This window comes from Embiotoca jacksoni, unplaced genomic scaffold (genome assembly GCF_022577435.1).
Source record: "Embiotoca jacksoni isolate LCO1_2020_lvr unplaced genomic scaffold, fEmbJac1.0.p SCAF_34, whole genome shotgun sequence".
In the NCBI taxonomy this organism is placed as follows: Eukaryota; Metazoa; Chordata; class Actinopteri; family Embiotocidae; genus Embiotoca; species Embiotoca jacksoni.
In genome coordinates, this window is record NW_027185386.1 from 1,228,691 (window position 1) to 1,248,509 (window position 19,819).

Consider the following 19,819-nt stretch of genomic DNA (forward strand, 5'->3'; position numbering starts at 1 on the left):
TTTTTTTAAATCAATGAAGTCATCAATCGATTAGGAATCTTCTAAAATAATAATGCTTTTTCTAATGACATGAAGAAATCTGCGAGTCTTTTGCTTTGCGCTTTTCAAAGGGAGATGATACGGGGAGTCACGGCTCGAACCTTTCAGCTCCACGTGCTCCAGTTCGGACCGCTCGAGTCCTGTGATGGAAAAAACAGAAAAAAAGAAAGAGTGGGTTTATTTAAATACATTTAAAAAAAAAAAAAAACACCAAACAGGGAACACGACTGCCGTTTGGGGAACTTTTAATTTTTGTTTCTTTTTAAAGTTAGAAGCAAACTCCTTTAAAAAAAACAAAACACAAAAATACCAACCTTTCAGTGTGCGTACGGTGAGTCTGAAAAACATTCATATATATATAGATATATACTTGAGATAATCATGGACAAAATTCGCAGCTTTAAAAAAATGTTTAGGTTGCAACATCAAAGTTAACTCCCAGGTAAAACTGTACAGCGATCCAGTAAATACTTTTCTATGCTTTAGTTTGTGCTCTATGTAAAATATCTGGCAAGAATGTGGAATTACTCGCATCGCTTGTGACTGCAATCATCATCCTGTTTGCTGTAAATATCCGGATCATTTTTCTTTCAGCCAATTTCTTGCTGTTGGGGAAAGAAACATTTAAAAGAGCCATAGACGGAGAGATAAATGTATGATATTAGAGATTATTCAAGAGGAACAACTGCCCCCCACACCACACACCCCCTCTCGAAGAATGTCCTCCAAATAAATGTTTGATATTTATTTTTTATTTTTTTTTGCTTATTTCTTTCATTTCTTGTCTGAGTTGGCAACACGGTGCTCCAGTGAACGCAGGCCGTAGTTCAGCTGCTGCAACTGGTGACAAATCTTTCCTCTGCAGAGTTTCAGGGTCTCTGGATGTCGAAATAAACCCAAACACACTTTCTGCCCTGTTACATAACCGCCGTGTCTGGGTTGTTTTTTTAATGTCTGCTGTTTGTCCTTTTCTGGACTTCAGCTCCTTCCTCTTTTTACTTCAGCCAGAAGTTTTTTCAACTTGGTACTTTAGAATATAAATGTCCTTTATTTTATTTTATTTATTTTTCCTGTTAGCCTATATAAGGTTTATTCAGCATCTGGTGCAGGAAGACGGCTGGTGGGGGATCAAAAACAAAAACACACCATCAGACCTCATTGTGTGCTCGTTGCTCAATTCCACATCAATAAGACCAACTCAGGAACTGAAATCTAAATTAAATTCAAATGAAGTTTAAATAGCATATTTCATATACTGAGATAAAAAATTATAAAAAATAAAAAAAAGTTACATGCATAAAGCACCATTATTACAGGATACATGCACATTTTTTATTTTATTTTTTTTAAAGTGGCCCAAATTGAGAGCCAACCTCGGTGAGTGGAAACGATGTTCAGGGCGACCTGCTGCTTGGAAGGTTGTTTGTTTTTTGATTGGTTAATGACACACACCCCCCCCCCCCCCCCCTCCAGAAAAAGAGATCTGCAAATGCACGGAAATCTTGTGTGCTCACAGGGTCATTAAGAGTTAATAAAAGGCTTCAGAGTTGTGTTGTTGAGACGGATCTCGACCGTTGTGACTCCTGTAATGAGATAAACTAGCGCTGAACTTTTGGATCTCTGTCTCCTGAATAAACCGTCCAATAAAGGCCACTTTCATCCTCATTCTCAGCTGTACAAACTTCCGCTTTGAACATTTTTTTTTTTTACTCTCTATTTACGGTTGTTACCTCTAAGAATCTGCTCTCTCAACTTGCTTTATTTCTCCTTGTTTTTTCTTCTTTTTTTTTCATGTTTTTGTTGACAAATTTAACCCCAGATTTACTGCAAGCTTATTTAGTGTAGGATTTTTTTAATCAATCAGGGATGTTTTGCACCATGCACTGTCGCTGGGTAGATATATAAATAAAATTAAAAAAAATCATTAGATTATTACAATTAAGAATAAGAAATAACAGAAATTAATGGTATTTTTTATTTGTGTTTCATTTGTTTTCAAGTCAATTACAAAATTGTCTCTGTTTCAAGGTAGAAATAAAACATAGAGTTTGTACACATGTGTCTGTTTTTTTTTTTCTCTTTTCCAACATGGAAAACATTTCTCATGAAAATCAGATGTTAGAAGAAGTGGGAGTGTGATTTTCTTTTTTTTTTTTTTTCTTCTTTTTTTTACACGTCTTTCGTGTAAAAGGCCGTTTTTCTTCTCTCCATCTCTTCTGCCTCTATTGTCTGTCAAACATTTGCAGTGAGTCAGTGGCTTCGGCGGTCCATTCATCCCTGTGTGTGCATTGACTTCTTTATTTATCAGATGAGATTAGACTTCCTCCATCCCCGTTGTCCCCAGACGCCTCACTCTCCTTTTGTTTTAAAATAAAAACAAAAATGGAGCAGGGGTGCAGAGCAGTTTGCCTCCTTCACTTTGCCTCTATATCTTTTCCCTCTTGCTTATCTTTTGTTGTTATTCTTTCACTTGGCGGGATGAAAAATGTGAAGCATGCAGTGACAGAAACAGTCAGACAAAAATGATGGTAAACCGGTAAAAACAGGTAAAATATTGACCCTATTGCTTTAAATTTAAATGCAGCCGCACCTTAATTCCTCATATTCCTCAACCGAGATGCGTCATGGTGTCTATGTGGTCTGCAGCAGAACCAGCTTTAGTTTTCTGATGCATGATAACTTGCTTTAGGTGGCTGAGTTGCGATGAATGCAGCCTGACATCCAACCTCTTAACTCGTAAATCGCGCCATCATTTATGAATCAAGTCTTCACTGGGCTGCAACACTGAATGCTGAGCATGCAGTACTCTTAAAAACAGAGTGGTGTGAACAGATTATACAAATGTAGGAAAAGGGAGGAAAACAAACAGCCTCAAAGGTGCTGAAAGGAGCAGCTGCTTTAAAGTTACCCTCTCTGATAAATGTGCATAATTTAACCACAATCTGCATGCAACCGCTAAAATACCTGAGTTGAATGTTTGTGTTTTCCTCTCTCTCTCCCTCTCTGGGAGTTTGAATGGTTGACTCACGATAAAATATGCAGCAGCACTACTCTGGACTGTTTTCCATGTTGAGGCCTGTTTGGTGACGGGAGGCTGCTGGTGGAGGTTGTTGTTTTTTTTTTAAAGTAAACTTTGAATCTTTTAAAGGCACAAGCAGTGATTTAAATGTAAACAGACGTGTAGCCGCTCCCTCAAACTCAGCACACAAGATTACAACATTTTATTCCTCTAAACAAATAAGCTGGTTTCAGTATTTGATGCTGTGGAGATTTGGATACATCAGTTTTAAGTTTAAGTTTTGATCGATTAAAAGTTGGGAAACCCGCAAAAAATAAAGATGTTTTTAAAATGTTTTACCTTAAAATGGTTCTTAATGGGCAGAAACAAACTGCAGCTTGGCCCTTTAACTTAATTCAGTTTGCTTGGCCTGAATGTTAGTTTAACAATAATGCCAACGCATTAAAGATTATAGTAGATGGCTCAGTGGATAATCCAGTACTACAATAATACCTACACACAATGACATGCATGTACCATTATCACCACAATGATGCCTGTTATATTAATAACAACAACAACAACTGTGCTTTTATTATAATATTATAACATTTTATTATAAAATAACAAAGTGTAATAAAAGATACATACGATAAATATGACATATATAGATGGATAACAGCAGGAAGTCCTGTCACCTCAATGTTGTGACAGTCGTTCCCCACCAAACAGTCGTTCCCCACCAAACAGTCGTTCCCCACCAAACATTCGTTCCCCACCAAACATTCGTTCCCCACCAAACAGTCGTTCCCCACCAAACAGTCGTTCCCCACCAAACAGTCGTTCCCCACCAAACATTCGTTCCCCACCAAACAGTCGTTCCCCATCAAACATTCGTTCCCCTTCAAACAGTCGTTCCCCATCAAACATTCGTTCCCCACCAAACAGTCGTTCCCCATCAAACAGTCGTTCCCCACCAAACAGTCGTTCCCCACCAAACATTCGTTCCCCACCAAACATTCGTTCCCCATCAAACATTCGTTCCCCATCAAACAGTCGCTTCTGCTCAACACAGTGAAGCTCCCCGCATGGGTAGCCCCGCCCATTAAAACGTCCGACCAATCACGGAGCTCCAAACGCGGTTCGATTTGAAAAAAATGATCTCGACGTCAGCCAATCGCGCCGCCGTATGGGCGTGGCTACGCGCATAGTTCGGTTGCACTGGACCTTTCGCTCATCAACTTTTGCTACTAGACGAGCCTTTTGCGAAGCTAGTTAGCGGCTACAAAACACACACTTTTAAAAGCTCGTCTCGCTGCCGTGTGCGGGTGCATTGTTCCCGCGTTTTGAGAATTCACACCGAGTTCTGCGGTCGTCAACAAACCGACGAATTCCTGAAGTGACCCGGAGGACTCCATTTTCGGATGCGGCTGCTCGGCGGAGCGCTAGCTGGCTAGGCTAACTCTCCCTGGAGCGAGCTAGCAGCTCTTGGAGGAGTTGTCTCCCTGACGACGCTCGTTGACGACAGAAGACTCCCAGGTGGGTTTTATTTTATCACAAGGAAGCACGTCAGTCTGCGTCGCGTCGGTTCCCTGAACTCGGGATTTCATCCCGCAGTCACGTTAGCTCGCGGGCCGCTAGGTGCTGTTAGCTTCAGCTGATCAGCCTGCTGCATATTTCCCCTGCTAAGCTAAAGCTAACGGGAAGCTACTAGGAACACTTTAAACTAACGTCGTCAGCTGCTGTTTATTCCAGACAGCGACCGACCAGCTGGGCACCGACCAGCTGGTCGGTGCCCAGCTGGTCGGTGCGCTGCCCGGTGTTAGCCAGCAGCTGACGTCGCTGGAAGCAGGCTGGATGTGCAGAAATGCTCGAAAACAAAACACCAAAAGAAGCTCGTTTTGAGGTTTGTTGTTGCTGCTGTCACAGAGCTGCTTTGACCCCCCTCCTCTCCCTCTCCCCCCCCCTCCTTGGGATTGCAGCATGCTGATGGTGGGAGGCAATGGACGGCTGCACTAGAATGAGTGTGAAGGAGCTGTGTGCTACCGATGACCTGGCCACCGGTTTGGTGCTGGACCCCCTGCTGGGCTTCAGCACCCACAAAATGAACATCAGGTAAATCTGTCGGTCTCCTTCACGAAGTTTTCCCACGTGACTTCCGTATTTAGTCTCGTGGTGTCTGCAGGACTTTTGTTTTTCTTTATTTTTTTAACATATTTACGTGAACAACAGTTTCAAGTCTCCAGTGAAAACATTCCTTCACTCGTGTGGATGAATTGTTTCGTAAAACTAGTGGAATAAATGAAAAGAGCAGCAGATAGACGCTTAAAAAAAATCTAAAATGACATTTTTGTTTTGCGCAGAAGTTTTTTCTTTTCACCAAATGTTCAGAAACATGAAACGAGGCTGAATCATCACGTCGAACTTCGTGTTGTTTGCAACATAAAAATGAGCATCGCAGCAGTTTTTTCTTTCTTTTCAAACCAAGTATTTATTTCATCACACTAACGCTGAAAAACCCCACAAATATTTACAGTAATTGCGCAACGTTTTCATTCATGTTGCTGCAGAGATGCTCCAAGTGACAGCTGTGAATCCTCTCTGTAAACAAACTAAATAAATGATGATGATGATCATGAATTCTGTTATATTATTACTGTGGGACACTCATTTTAACATTATTCTCCGTCCTCGTCGCCACTTTTCAAAAACCAGCTGCAGAAACTTTTAACAGTTGTTGACCTTTTCCGTCCTTCTTTTCTACGATGGTCATTTTTCACTCGAGACAGAGCGACGAAGAGGCTTCAGGCCCGAATCACGTTTCTGAGCCGCGTTATCGCCGAGATATTCATTCAGACGTACGGTCTGATGCTTGTTCGCGGACCGTCGGAGGGGTTGACACCATTATTTCAGACTGTATGTTTTGTGTGGTTGTGTGTTTGTGAGCGTGTTGTGGTCCGTCACGGTGTAAACACCAGTTAAACACCAGTTAAACACCAGTTAAACACTCTTTTATTTAGGGAAGTGACCGTGTGGGAGTCGATAGGAGCGTTTGAACTGTCCTGTGTTGTTCAGCACGGTTCCTGCTTGCTGTAGTTTTAATTTAAAAATGCGTATCACCTCGCTCAATACATTTTTTTTGTTTTTTAAAACACTAATTGCTTTTCAAACAGGGAAAAATAGGCTCAATGCTCGTGCAAGTCTTCCACAGTCAGTTCATGACACAAGTGTGTTTTGATTGTGCTGTAATTTGATGCTTTCCAGCTCGTGTAAATGATCCCTGCTGGTGATGTCACTGGGCTTTTTAGTGGTGGGAAAAAAAAATCTGCAATCTGATGACGTGTTGAAAATATGAATTGCATATTATTAGTGATTAAAATAGGTTTTTTACTTTAAGCAGTTTTTGTATTTGTCCGTTTGGTAAACGCTGTGTTGAAGTTGGTGCTGGTTTTCTGTCATATAGAAAATATGTGGTATAGATTACCGTTTTGCAGGCAAAGATACACAAACAATTATTAATCGTTACCTAAAAAGCGGTTATTGTTTAACTGGTGACTGATTTTGGTGTTTTTTGTGATCTTGTTTAATAGATGTTAAATTATAAACTCATCAAAACGTAAATGCTTTAGAAAAGTGATTATGTGTTTATTTAATTTTTTTAATCTTGTGCCCGCTCGCGTATGAAAAAAAAGTGTTGACTGAGCACGACAATGTTTTGATGTTGATGTGAAGTCGTCGGTTCGACTCCGGCTGCGTTCGCATTCGTGTCCCGCAGCTCTTCTTATTTGCCGTGTTTCTGGTCCTCCAGTCCCCCACCGGAGATCCGACGTTGGGGCAACCTGAAGGAGACGCTGCTGCGCTTCCAGCGAACGCACGACTTCAACGCCACGTTCGAGGCGCTGACGGTGGGCGAGCCGGCCGGCGACTACTTCAGCGCTCTGGGGAGCCACCGGCAGGAGCTCCTGAGGCAACATGTAGGCGGCACGCCGGGAAATGCTGCGACATTTGATGTTGAGTTCGCCCGGATGTGTGGTTTGATTTGTCGTGCGTGTGATTGCGTGCAGGTCTATCGTTACCTCAGCGCCTTCCTGCTGGACAGCGGCATCAAGATCGAGTCGTGCGACAGATATTCCTCGGAGACCAACGGAGCGAAGATCACCTCCACGCGCCACTGGTAACCTCTCGCACCCGCCGCCTCGTTCTCCGCCGCGGCGACAGTAACCCGCGACTGTGTTTTAAATGGTGGATGTGTGACGCCGGTGTCCGCAGGTTCGTAGGCGAGCGGGTGGAGGTCTTGCTGGGCTGCATCGCCGAGCTGAGTCCCGCCGACAGCGCCGTGCTGAGGACGGGAGTCAACGACTTCAGCGTCATGTATTCCACACGCAAGCGCTGCGCTCAGCTGTGGCTCGGCCCCGCGGCGTTCATCAACCACGGTGAGGTCATCGCACCGTTCAGACTCCTCACAGCTGATCCGAGTTCATGAGTTTCATTTCACCACGAGTAGATGTCTTTCTTTATTTCTTTCTTTATTTTAAGGCACAGTCGGTGATCCGAGCTGCTGTCGCTTTGAGTTTGATCGACGGCGCCTTTGTTACACGGTGGCCACGTACGACAATTGAGGCTGAGTGAATCATTTTTCAGTGCTGCTCTATTAATGACATCACTGAACGAGGCCTTTTATTTCATCGCTTCACGGACTCTCAAAGGTTGTTTTTGCATGTTAAAACGTAACATTTCCGTTGATGTGGTCGTAGAACAACCCTGAAGTCTTGTGTCCACTTTGGGAGAAGTTGTGTTGTTGATCTTTGCCCGTGTGCTCGGAGGTGGATTAGCAGAAGCTGCTTCATGCTGCTCCTGCTGTGTATACTCTCTGTTGGACGTATAGAGGACGTTCTGCGGGGTATATCGTGTTCCTGCTGTGATCAGAAGACACACTTTAATATGAAATACACCGTGTTGTCTTTGGAGAATTTGTCCATCAGTAAGTTTAAGATCTGCTTGTTTCATGAGAACATTTTTTTGTTTTGATAGTACAGTAGGCTGTGCTAATAGAGCACTTTACTTATGAATTTTCTTTTTAAATCTTTGCAGAACATCTTGTTTTCTGAGTTAAGTTGTGACATTTAAGTATTAATTTTCTGGTTTGTGGAAAATTGTTTCGAAGCAATAAAGAGATCAGATTTGTGAATTTCTCCAACTTTTAACAAGGCGAGCGTCTCCTTTAAGAGTTGTGCTGTTTCTTGTTTATTAAGATCTTGATGAGACTTTGTGTATTTTCTGTCAGCTCGGTGTTGTCAGTCCGTTTTTATTTTTAACATTTCCTGTGATCTTTTGAAGTCACGTAAAGTGTCGGGCCTTCATTGGCGTACCGTGTATAAACTTGAAGTTGATTCTCTGCTTGTTTTTCCTTCGACTTCATTATTCCAGTTGTTAAAAAGATTCTTAATTCATTTGTGGAGTGCATCAAAAACACAGATTTATTACCAACTCATTTCACACCACAGTAAAGAAATGTGCAGTGTTTGCTGGGTTGTTGTGAATCAGTTTTTTGGACCAATGACTATTTCAGAGCTTCAAATCATAATGAAATTCTGCCTGTTGTGTGGTATGATTTCATAATTTCACAATTGCATTACATCATAAGAACACAGCCGATCTCAACAGGTGTCGGCTTCGTTGCTCCTCACAGACAAAGTGTGTGTGAGTCCGAGTTGTAATGAACAAAAGCTCCGGTGAAATCTGAGTCGGTTCTTTCGGGCTGTTTTCCTTTGAACAGAGTTTGAGAGTTAAGCAGCTTAACCGCCGAGCTTTTGCAGAAATGAATTGAGCGTAAAGCAGCCGATCGACAACACGCTGCCTCCTTCATTCATTCATCGCTGTGATTGAATAAATAACTTGATGTGTTCTATCTCCGTTTCTTTTGTGTTTGTCCTCCCGGTCTGAAGACTGCAAACCGAACTGCAAGGTAATCTGTAATAATCTTTTATTTTGAGGATGTATAAATTGAAGTGACTGATGTTTTACTCTGATGAATATCTGTGTTATTTGCATAATCTAGGAATATTTTTTTATTGTGAAAGTTGTATTTTAAACACAGAATTGAACTCTTCTGTCTCCTGACTGCTCCTGTTGCTGAATCCCACGGGTCAACCAACCTTTGTCTTTCTCTTTTGCTGTTTTGTTTTGTGGTTTTTTTCCTGCACCCGCCCAGTTCGTCCCCGGCGAGAAGAACAACGCCTGCGTCGAAGTGATTCGACCCATATCGCCGGGGGAGGAGATCACGTGTTACTACGGCGCCAGCTTTTTTGGCGAAGGCAACGAAATGTGTGAATGCTGCACCTGCGAGAGGTGTGTCCATCATCCCAACCAGACGGCGTCGAGCTCGGTGTTTCTTCTAAACGGATGATTTTTCTTTTTGTTTGTACGGATTAAACAAATCGGAACTCTTTTTCCTTTAGGAATGGAGAGGGTCACTTCAAACACCGAGGGAAGCAGCCTGAAGTGGAGGAGACGAAGGACCCGGTGGGCCAGAAGTACCGCCTGAGAGAGAGATATCTCCGTCATCACAGAGAGAAAGGTCACTTACCTCCACGGCCCATAACACCAGGAATACACACGGGTATCTTTAAAGGTAACCGCTTTCACATTTCACTGATAAGTGCTTTAAAAAAACGGCAATATTCAAACACATATTGACTTGAACCTTGATTCAAACCGACGATACGAGGTGTAAAAATCACTGCCAGGAATAATAGTTAAACAGTGCCGTTATCCAGCAGGTTGTAAAAGCTGGCCATCACTGGCTCATCACCTCGGTGCTTGTTTAATGCTCCATCAAACTGAAAGCCTGAAGGAAAAACTGACACTGTTGGTTCATTAAAGTTCACTTAGCTTGAAATTAGTACAAACACTGCTGCAATCACACTTTTTTTTTTTTTTTTCACAATACGTCAAAATAAGACAACAAAAATCAATGAAATGCACCTTTTATTTTAAATAAAAGTTATATTTCAGCACTTGTTGTATTACAAAATTAAATCTGTTTGCAGATGAAAGAATATTAATTGATTTAAATATTGTTTTACGAAATTTGTCTCCAAAAATATAATTTGACAAATTTCCTTTAGACGTCGAGCAGACAAATACAGCCGGACCGCTTTGATCTTGTTGTGACTTGGAGCTTTCACATGTTGAACTGCAAAGCTATCATTAAATTATCATTATAAAAAGACACTGGGAGCTTTTTTTTTATGTCTTTTATGACCGATTTCAGGTTTAAAATCAGTAACGTGGTGTTTAAACTGCTTTGAAAGCTGCATTATCTTCTGCAGACAAATCATTGAAGTCCACAGGACACGTTTGTTCAGTGATAAACCAGAAAGAAGTTCAGCTGTCAACAACTCTGTCGCAGTATTGTATAGATATTAAATGCAATTATCCATAAACTATAAAATACATGTTTGCAAAAGTATCCTGTATCTACTATATTAGACGCGTTGCTTCCACATGACTGAATATAATATGGAGCCTGCAAACACATTTACGGCTTCCTTTATTAAGTAGATAACACCGAAACGCTTCTAATGATCTGTTTGTTTTCGTCCGTCTGGTTTTAAGTAGCATGCATTTACAGAACTTATGTAATCACAGACAAACAAAGGATTTAAAGTGATTAGACGGCGTCTTCCTCGGGGACAGACGGGGAACGTCACAAACATAAAGTGAGAATATACTCGCAAACAGATTAAAACTCTTTTTAATTAGAATATTTTGATTTCCCTCAAAGTTATCGATGAAGTGATGTCTGAACTTCCACGTTTCACTCAAACTTATCAAATGAGCCAATCAACAACCGGATACATTAGAATCATAGTATTTGTAATATGTTCCCCTGAAATGCGTTCGTACAGACGAGCGAAAGTTAAAGTGCCTCTGTGTTGTTGTCTTTCCTTCGTAGCCATCCCCTCCAGGAACTCCTTCACCCAGCAGATGCGGAGAAACGCCTTGAAGAACAGAAAACTGAGTCAAACGAAGAAGTGGAGGCGCGAGAAGCAGAGACGATCTGGAAATCACCCGCTGAAATCCTCGGCGGTGAAACAGCGGCGGACGGTGCCGCCGGTGTCCCAGGTTACTCTGAGGGACCTGAGTATCAGAGTACGGCGCCACTCGCTGGATTTTTTACTGATTTGTAAGGATCCCAAAAGCAAAGAAAGGGTCCTGCTGCAGCAGCTGGAGGAGGTCAAGCCGAAGGAGAATGGGCCGAGTGAAACGAATCCTCCTTGTGACAGCAGCTCGGGGAACCTGAAGCCCTTCACTCTCAACTCCTCCCGGGCCGTCCGTCAGAACAGAAGAGCAGCGGCGGTCGGCGGCACCGGTCTCGACAAGAACGCCGTCACGGTGGCGGACAAGCAGGCGGTTCACATGAGGACCTCTTCGAGAAGAAAGGCTCGCGGCGCGCTCGCGTGCCAGACGGAGTCCAGTAACGCAGCTAACACTACGACTGTTTGTCACCCCGCCGAGGTCGGCAAAACCGGCGCTGCAGCGAAAGAAGACCCGACCGAAGGAGGAACTACAGGCAGCGAACGCAACGACGAGTCCGCCGTCGGCGCGGCTCAAAATCAGACCGAGCGCAAGACTATCAGAGCTTCGTCCGTATTAGAAGTCTGTCAGAGCGTCACAAATGGACCCAAGAAAGCCGGGGACAATCCTCTAATATCTCTAAAGCAATACCTTACAGTCAATCTGACCAGGTTATCGGTGCCACTGAGTTTAGGAGCCGACAGGACAGGAGGAGCGGTGCTGAGAGGAAGGAGCAAGCCGAGCCCGCGGCCGAGACCGGCGACGCTGACCGAGACGCGAGCGTCCAGGTCTCAGCAGAGGCAGGCAGGAAGTTCGGACACCGGCACGGCTGAAGGTAACAGAGGGGTGAGGGAGATGTTCTTCAAGGCCGTAGATAAAGTAAATGTAAGGAGGCGGCCTGCGGGTGAGACGGCGGGCGAGAAAGGGAGGAACGACAAGGTGATCGAAATACAAACGGTGTCAGAAGAAGAGAAAGGTTGTGTAGAAAAAGAGAAGCGGGACGTGATCGAAGGGCAGAAAGAGGACAGCGGTTGTCCACCAGCTGTAGAAAGTAAAAGCAACAGGGTCCTGGAAGAAGAGTCCAAATGCAAAGTAGTTTCTAATAGTGAAGAAACAGGAGGACAAAATAACATCCAGCGTGATAAAAATACAGTCATGGATGTGTGTAAGCAGCCAGAAGTTATTAAAGTATCAGAACAAAAGATTGTGAGTTTTCAGCCAGTAAGCAGGCACGAGGAAGATATTGTAATAAAGCAGGCGAAGGTTCTACTCTCTGATATATTAAGAAAAGATAAATCCTTAATAGATAAGAGATTGCAGGGAGATATTGTGGGAAGAGGGTTCTCCACCTCTAAAGAAACACAGAGCAGTGAGGAGGAAGTAGAGCAAATTGAAATAAATGGAGGTCGGTACCATCGCACGGCGCAGAGGAGGATGGTAAGGAGACGAAAGGTGAGGCCGAGAGCAGCGAAGACAAAAGCAGAGGACAAGCAAAGTAGCAAAGGACACTTGAGCAAAGAGTTTCCAACTGCAGTTAAGCGTGAACTGAGCGAGGAGAGTTTTCAGCTTCAGTCGCCGACGAGGCCGCCGGCCGCCGTCCTCAACCCACTACCTCATAGATCGCTGGTCTCGGCAAAGGGCACCAACCAGGCGCACATACAGTCCAACATACCTCTGAAGAAACGCACATTTCGCAGCTCTGTGGAAATAGACTCTGAACTAAGTCTGAACTCGGCTTCGGGTCAAGCTTCTAAAAAAGCCGCAGAATCGAGTTCCCCGTCAGCACCGAGGCAGGACCTCGCCCCGAGTTCAGGGGACGGCGGCAAAGCCAAAAGAGACAGTAAAGTCAGATATAGGAGAACAGAACTCCAGAGGTTGTCCCCCAAAAAGATCACAAAGCAAACCTTCTTCAGCAGAGTGCTTCGCTCCCGAGCCAACGAGGTTCAGCGAGGTCATCTATGGAGGAAAGTTCGAAAGTGTAAATCGGAGAGGGGAGACAAGGACGAAGGCACTCAGACGGCGGAGAGCGATAAGCCCGAGGAGGACGAAGACGCGAGGGAACCTGCTAAGAATCAGACCCACAATAAATGTCTAAAGAAAGATGAGGTGGACGCGTTCGAACAAAGCGGTTCGGAGGACACGAAGCCGGGCCTTAACTTTAGGATTCGTCTCAAGAGGAGGAGAGGGAAAGTTTGGGAGATGGAGAGTGAAGGGTTGGAAAACGCAGCGTTGAAAATGGAAAAGGGAGACGAGTTGGTCTCGTGCGATCCTTTTAAAGCCATCATGGACTCGGTGTCGGTTCTGAACATGGAGATGGAGGCGGCGCAGGCTCACGTGCAGGCGAACAAGAGGTCGAAGAGCAGGTCGCATCGTTTCAGAAAGAGAGGCAAGAAGCCGAACGACAAGCAAGCCGCGCAAGTAACCACGGTTACCAAATCAGACAAGGACAGCGAGGCGGCTGAAAATGTCCACCGACCCGCCGAAGCGCCGAACAACAAAGTAGAAACGAAATGGAAGGTTGACGGGGAGCCGGTGGTCGCGGTCAAAGAGCAGTCGGACAAAATGGAGAGTCAAAAAAGTGACAGTGAGACGTTGTCAGCTGGAGGCCAGGAGACAAAAATTGAAGATCGTTTCTCAAAGAATTGCTGCTTGTTCGAAAGCAGCTCGCAACAAAAAAAGGAGCCGGAGTTGGATTTAAACGATCTCCAGTTACCAGTAATTAAACTGCGGAGGAAGACGGAGGATATTTGGGAGGTGGACAGCAAAGACGAGCTCGTGCAGGCGGAGCTCAAGATGGAGCCCAAAGTTAAGAAAGAGATGAAGGGTCTCGTTTTAGAGAAACAAGGGAACGGGTGTCTAGATTTAGGGAAGCTGAAGGAGGAGTGTCCGTCTTCTCAGAAGCTGAGCAGCAACCTCGTCCCCCTGAAAACAGAACCGCCGCCGTTTTCTTTGTCTCTGTCGCCGCTGTCGCTGTCGTCGCCTCTCAACGACAACAAAACGGAAGTCATATGCTCGGCCGCCGACAGAATCCCCGAAAGGCCGGAGATGAACGCCGGGGGAAGGAAGCAGCGGCACAAAATAGACCGAGCGCGCAAGTGTGGTCCGGTGGAAACGCCCACCACCTGCCTCAGTCACACTCTGCAGCAAATAGACAACAGTCTGTCCAGGCTCTCCGAAGGCTTGTGTTCGTCTCAGACGTTGGAGAAACCCGCCGCCTGCTCCGGCGCCTCCAATTCTGTCGTCCAGCCGCCGTCCCAGTCTCCTCCGTTCCCGACCGCCGACAACATGCTCGCCGGCGAGCCCAGCTTCACCAACTGCTGCGACGACCTCCTGGACTTTCAGTGTCTGAACTTCGAGGGGTACTACCAGCCGCACAACATGCTTCCATCGTCCCCGTCGGATCTGTGCTCGCTGGATCCGCCCACGGACCCTTTCAGCAGCCCCCTGTCCCACAGCCCCACCGACACCTGGACCACCGAGACGCCGTACCTCGGCCCTCCCAGTCCGGGGAACAACTTCACCAGTGAGGATCTGCAGTTTTTTCCAGGTCTAATTTCTTCCAAAAGTGACTCCGTTCCTCTGGAGTGTGAAGCGAAGGATAACTCCAGAGACAGAAACCAACCCAACGCCAGTTTTAGTTTTTCAGCTCTGGGCAATTCAGACTTCACGGCGAAGGACCGAATTATTAGTAAAAATCCCGGAATGAGGCTCTCGAAAGAATTTCAGCCTTCGTCTTTCGCCAGCAAACCTCGTTTGTTTGGCTCGTCGTCGTCTTCTGTCGCGTCTCAGAATCCCGTCACTTTAACGCAACCCTCCATCAACATCAGGCCGAGCACCAGCCAGCTGAAACCCCCGGCGAACTTTAAGCCCCAGGGCCCCTTCCACCGCGTGACCGTTCCCAGCAAAGCCCCGTCGTTTCTGAGCAGTCAGCCGAACGCGCTTCGAGGAGCGTCGCCGAGCTGCTTGACGAAGTCCGTCCCGCCGCCTCAGACGTCGAACAAATTCCTCTCCCCTCAACTGTTCACTGTGAAAAACCCCAATCCTCCCGACAATCCTTTCAACTTCCACGAGAAAACCTCCACAGTTATTCACAGAGTGCTCAAGTTTCAGGGGGGGAACCAGAGCCAGAACTTGTACAGTGCGCCTTGTAAAGACTCCCTGGCTGCTGGCAGCCCGACCGTCGCCTCCAGAACTCTCGCTCCCAAACCGGTTGCTGTTGACAAGACGCAGCAAAATCTGAAATATGGCGTAAATTTAGACGGCCATCAGAAAGGCAACGTTTCCCATCACGGCTTTGGGAAGGATGTCTGTCATCTCGGCATCCCCGGCAGGTCCAATAATCATTTCAGCAAACCCAACTCCTCTGTTCCTCAGTCTTTTGCTAAAAGTAAGATGTGTGCCGACAAACACGACGGCGTCGAAACCAACATGACGTACAAAAACTTCTCTGCGCTGCCGAGACCCTTCTTCTTCCCCAGCAAAGTGTCGGACGGTTACTCCATGCAGCAGGACAAGAGCCTGAAACAGGACAAATCCGCCACGTCCACCTCGGACAAACACCAGCCATGTTACGCCCAGCAGGACCCTTTCGATTTCAGCTTCGGCTCGTCCCTGTCGCCGATGTCTCAGCACAACAGCCCCCAAGTGATCCACTGCACACCTCCTGGTACGCCAGCACCAGCAAACAAGACTCAGTCCACGGCCTCCTTCCCTTACGGATATCAAGGCCCTCCGTACGTGCTGAACTTCAGCGGAGACCACTCCCTGACCCTGGGTCTCCGGGACGGGGCCGAGGGCTCGGGACTGGGCCCGACGAACTACACCTACCACTGCCTGATGGAACCGTCGGGCACGCAAGGCCGGCTGGTCCTCGAGCCCTGCGGACCGCAGCTCTCCAACCCGCCGTCTTTTTCCTTGGGCGGGTTTTCGGGGCTCAAGGGTCCGGACGAGCACTGCAGGAAGGACATGCAGCAGCAGTGCCAGGCCGGCGAGCACCAGGGGGCGTCGCACTACGGCCCCGTGGCCACCTCTCACTCCATGGGGGCCACCAAGCCCAAGCGAGTGAGGTTGGTGGTGACGGACGGCACGGTAGACTTAGACCTTCAGTACTCCGATTGATTTCCAAATCCCAGAACACATTCGGATGTTGTTGTTTTTTTTGCGCGAGGGGGAATTTAAAAACAGTATCTACCGCACACACACACACAATTATTTTGTAAACATTATAATTCATAGCCTACCAGTTATTAAAGCCACCCTGACTGACATTTTTCTAAAACATTATTTTGATGGACTGTTAAATCTACAAATGAGTCGCACAGGGCTTTATGTAAAGCAGGAGTGTTTTAATTACTGTATGATTTTTAACAAAAATGAAATGAATATCTACGACGATTTGCTTAGAAAACCAAATTTCAAATGCATTAAGAGAACAAAGAATTGAAATATATTTGTGACAGAGTTTGAAGCTTGCAGGCCCTGTAAACATTGACAGCCCTCTTACTGTACTGTAACATAGATGTATGAATTTTTCTATTCCGTGTGAGGCAGTAGAGACGGGAGCCGCCGTCCGACCGCTCGCCGCTACTCATGTTGGTGGGTTTTAAAAAGGCAGCTTTGTGCCTCGGTCTTTGATATGTTCTTGTGACTTTTTGAAGCACTTGTCGAAGCCCTCGTTTTTTTATACTCACAGTAAGCTCTTTTCTCTGTGTGTGTGTGTGTGTGTGTGTGTGTGTGTGTGTGTGTGTGTGTGTGTGTGTGTGGTGTGTGTGTGTGTGTGTGTGTGTGTGTGTGTGTGTGTGGCGGGCAGGTCTTGAGGGATCAAAGCTGAAAGGTGTCGTTCTACCCGAATCATGTGACGGTTGCTTTGCCAGATTTGAGTAAGATCATTAGTGCATGAACAGTGTACAGAAAAATTCATTTCTCGACACGAAACGATGTGTTCTCGGACGAAGAAGTGTTTCATGAAGTCTCGATTACCTGTGGGAGAAACTGCAATATGTTGTTGTTTTTTTTTTTTGTTTTTTTTTTCTCCAGGCCAGTTGTGCTTAATGGATCGAGGGAAAGTACAACACGAGATATCTCTGTAGTGGAAGTTCTCCCAGCTGGTAAACTAAGACAACACGTTTAAACCAGTGGTTCTCAACTTGGTCTCGCCTCAGGACTCATTAAGTCATTAAGTTGCAACCCAAATTTTTTGGAGCTGCTCTAAGGTACATAAAATGTATAAAAGAAGTGCAACTGGGGCTTAAAAACACAAGACATGTATTAAATTACACGTGTACTTTTTAAAGAAATTCTAACTGGCGATGCTCATCAAGTTTCAAGAATTGAAATTAAACTGCTTTAATTAAATCCTAATGGGGTTTACGAACCTTTAATTGAGAGCTAACAACTCATACGACTACCTTCATTTTTGCCGTTAGGGTCATGACAACACTGGCAGGAAAACAACTGCTGCGAACACTACCCGTCATGCAAACAATGGGCCCTTCAAAATAAAAGCACTACAACAGAAATTCTCTACATTTCCAAATACAATGTTGTTTTTTTTCCTCCTTTTTGTTTCATGCACAAATCCAGGACCCACTCACCCCCGCCCCTCCCCGACCCACTTTTAGGTCACGACCCACCAGTTGAGAACCACTGATTTTTCAGCAATACCAAGTTACACGCTAAAAAGAATTAACTAAAAAAGTGACAATCTTCTCAGTTCTTCACTTTAAACATTTATTTGGTCTTTTTTTTTTTTTTTTTGTGTCAGACGGAACAGAAGGATAAAATTTTGTACATCGTTCGCAATAGTTTGTTATTTTGATATTGCTGATGCAGCCACACATTCATAGTTTCACAGGTGTTTCTAATGTAACCACAGTTGTTGGCGGTTGATGGTGGAAGTCACGTGAGCCGCCACCCCCCCCCACACACACACACACGTGTCATGATGTACTGTATGTGTTGAACCCCTTTTACATCATCGGGCAGGAGTGTTCAGAGTGACTGCACAGCCTTACATATTACTACCATGAAATTGTACTGTCTTGTTATGGAAAGGCCAATTATTTATTTTAATATCCTCATTCTTGAAAAAGGTGCTTTAATGTAATTTATATTTCACATTGTTTGTTCAAAATATGAAATGTTTTTTTATTATTTAATGGGACAAAATATGAACTGAGTATTTACATTGAGTATTTAATTTCAAAGCCTTTGACATCTTATCCAGTTTTTCAGTTGTTACAGGTAAAAATGTTCTGTCTTTTTATCTAATTGGCAGTTAGTCTTACTGAAAGTCTGCTGTAGAAATGTACAAATGTAGCCTATATCATTAAAGACAGTTAATTCTTTTTTTTGGTATTTTCTCTCTGTGGCTCTTTTTTTCTTTTTAAAGTAACTTTGTTTGTTTACATTGTATTATTTCTGCTGTTTACAAATGTATTGGATATTGTGTTAGTATAAATATTGTATATCTTTTTTTCTAAACATAAAATGAGACATATTTGTATATAAATCTTTAAAAAAGGGGGCAAGTTTAGAGACAGAAGATATATTAACAGCAACAACAATAATAATAAATCAATCAGTTTTATTAATTATTTAAACAATTGAAATATAATTAAAGAACTTAAAAACAATAATGTCAAATAACACAAAGATGTACATGAGCAGTAAATGATTTTAAACATCGTTTCGAATCGGAATGTAAAAATAAACATAAGCATTAATATAAATGACTTCAGCTGAGACCAGCAGGTTGTATTGATCGATAAATTGCATAATCATTTAGCCGATTAGTCATCTGTTACATCTAAAGGTTGCAGCCTCAGTTGTTATATCACAGGTCTGTATTATTTAACTTGGGGCCTCATAATCTTTCTTTCAATTGTCTCCGGTATTCAGATTTGGCATTAAGATAATAAATATTTTGATAACAGTTAATCAAATGCTGCAAAATTCCGATACATCTCCAAAAGCGTCTTCATACAGCTTGTTTTGTCCAAGTTATTCAGTTTCCAATCACAAAAAGAGAAAGAAAAAAGGATAAATCTTCCCAAATAAGAAGCTGTAACCAGGAAACCTTTTGACATTTCTGCTTGAAACAACAAACTCAATAATCAATTAGTCAACAGATATATATATAAATATATATTGAAAGCAGGATTTTTTTTTTCACTTGTAGCTGCAACTCTGTAATTTCTTCTAATCTTAATTAGACATGAATTTGAATTGTTTACATATTAGGAGGTGTTGTCTTTTCAGAAATCAGAAGAAGACGTTATAAATCCATAAATCATGAGTTGGTGTTTACGTCTCAGGGATTTCCTCTCTCTGCTTTAACATATTCATGTGGTTAATTCCTCAGCTCTGGGTAAACCCTCCTGGTTTAGTTCCCAGCCTTCATGTACTTCCTCTCTACCTGTGCTTTCATCCAACCCTCCCCCCCCACTCCTCCCCCTCAGCGTTATGACCCACTTCTTACTTTCTTTCTGGCTCTCGGTGGCGGCCGAGCAGCTAATTCTGTTGCCAACTATAACAGTTTCTCTCATAATGAGGACGGGAAGAAAAGGAGAGGGAGAGATTACCTGTTACAGCGGCGAAGGAACGAGAGTCTCAGAGACGGTTCAGTTAAAGGAAAAGATAACCGTGATGAATATTTAATACTTCAGTGCTTCCCACTTAGATTTATGCACCCGTTAGTTCAAG

At 44.2% G+C, this 19,819-nt stretch overlaps 1 protein-coding gene across 2 annotated transcripts; it reads left to right on the top strand.

The window, feature by feature from the left end:
* The first annotated feature begins 4,279 nt into the window (after positions 1-4,279).
* On the top strand, positions 4,280-18,472 carry kmt5c (lysine methyltransferase 5C). 2 transcript variants are annotated; one of them, XM_069165351.1, is made up of 9 exons: positions 4,280-4,576; positions 5,020-5,152; positions 6,846-7,011; positions 7,102-7,211; positions 7,307-7,470; positions 8,983-9,002; positions 9,249-9,385; positions 9,496-9,668; positions 10,995-18,472. In XM_069165351.1, the coding sequence occupies exons 2-9, from the start codon at positions 5,040-5,042 to the stop codon at positions 16,232-16,234; spliced, it is 6,123 nt and encodes a 2,040-aa protein (XP_069021452.1). In that variant the 5' UTR covers positions 4,280-4,576; positions 5,020-5,039; the 3' UTR covers positions 16,235-18,472. The 2 variants fall into 2 exon arrangements, with proteins under 2 accessions (XP_069021452.1, XP_069021453.1); XM_069165352.1 differs by having other exon boundaries at positions 9,496-9,614.
* The last annotated feature ends 1,347 nt before the right edge of the window (positions 18,473-19,819 follow it).

Excerpts from the sequence above, each read along its gene's own strand:
- kmt5c (XM_069165351.1), top strand. The coding sequence starts at position 5,040 with ATGGACGGCTGCACTAGAATGAGTGTGAAGGAGCTGTGTGCTACCGAT. Across the intron at positions 7,012-7,101 it reads AGGAGCTCCTGAGGCAACAT|GTCTATCGTTACCTCAGCGC; the intron begins GTAGGCGGCACG and ends GATTGCGTGCAG. Across the intron at positions 9,003-9,248 it reads ACTGCAAACCGAACTGCAAG|TTCGTCCCCGGCGAGAAGAA; the intron begins GTAATCTGTAAT and ends GCACCCGCCCAG.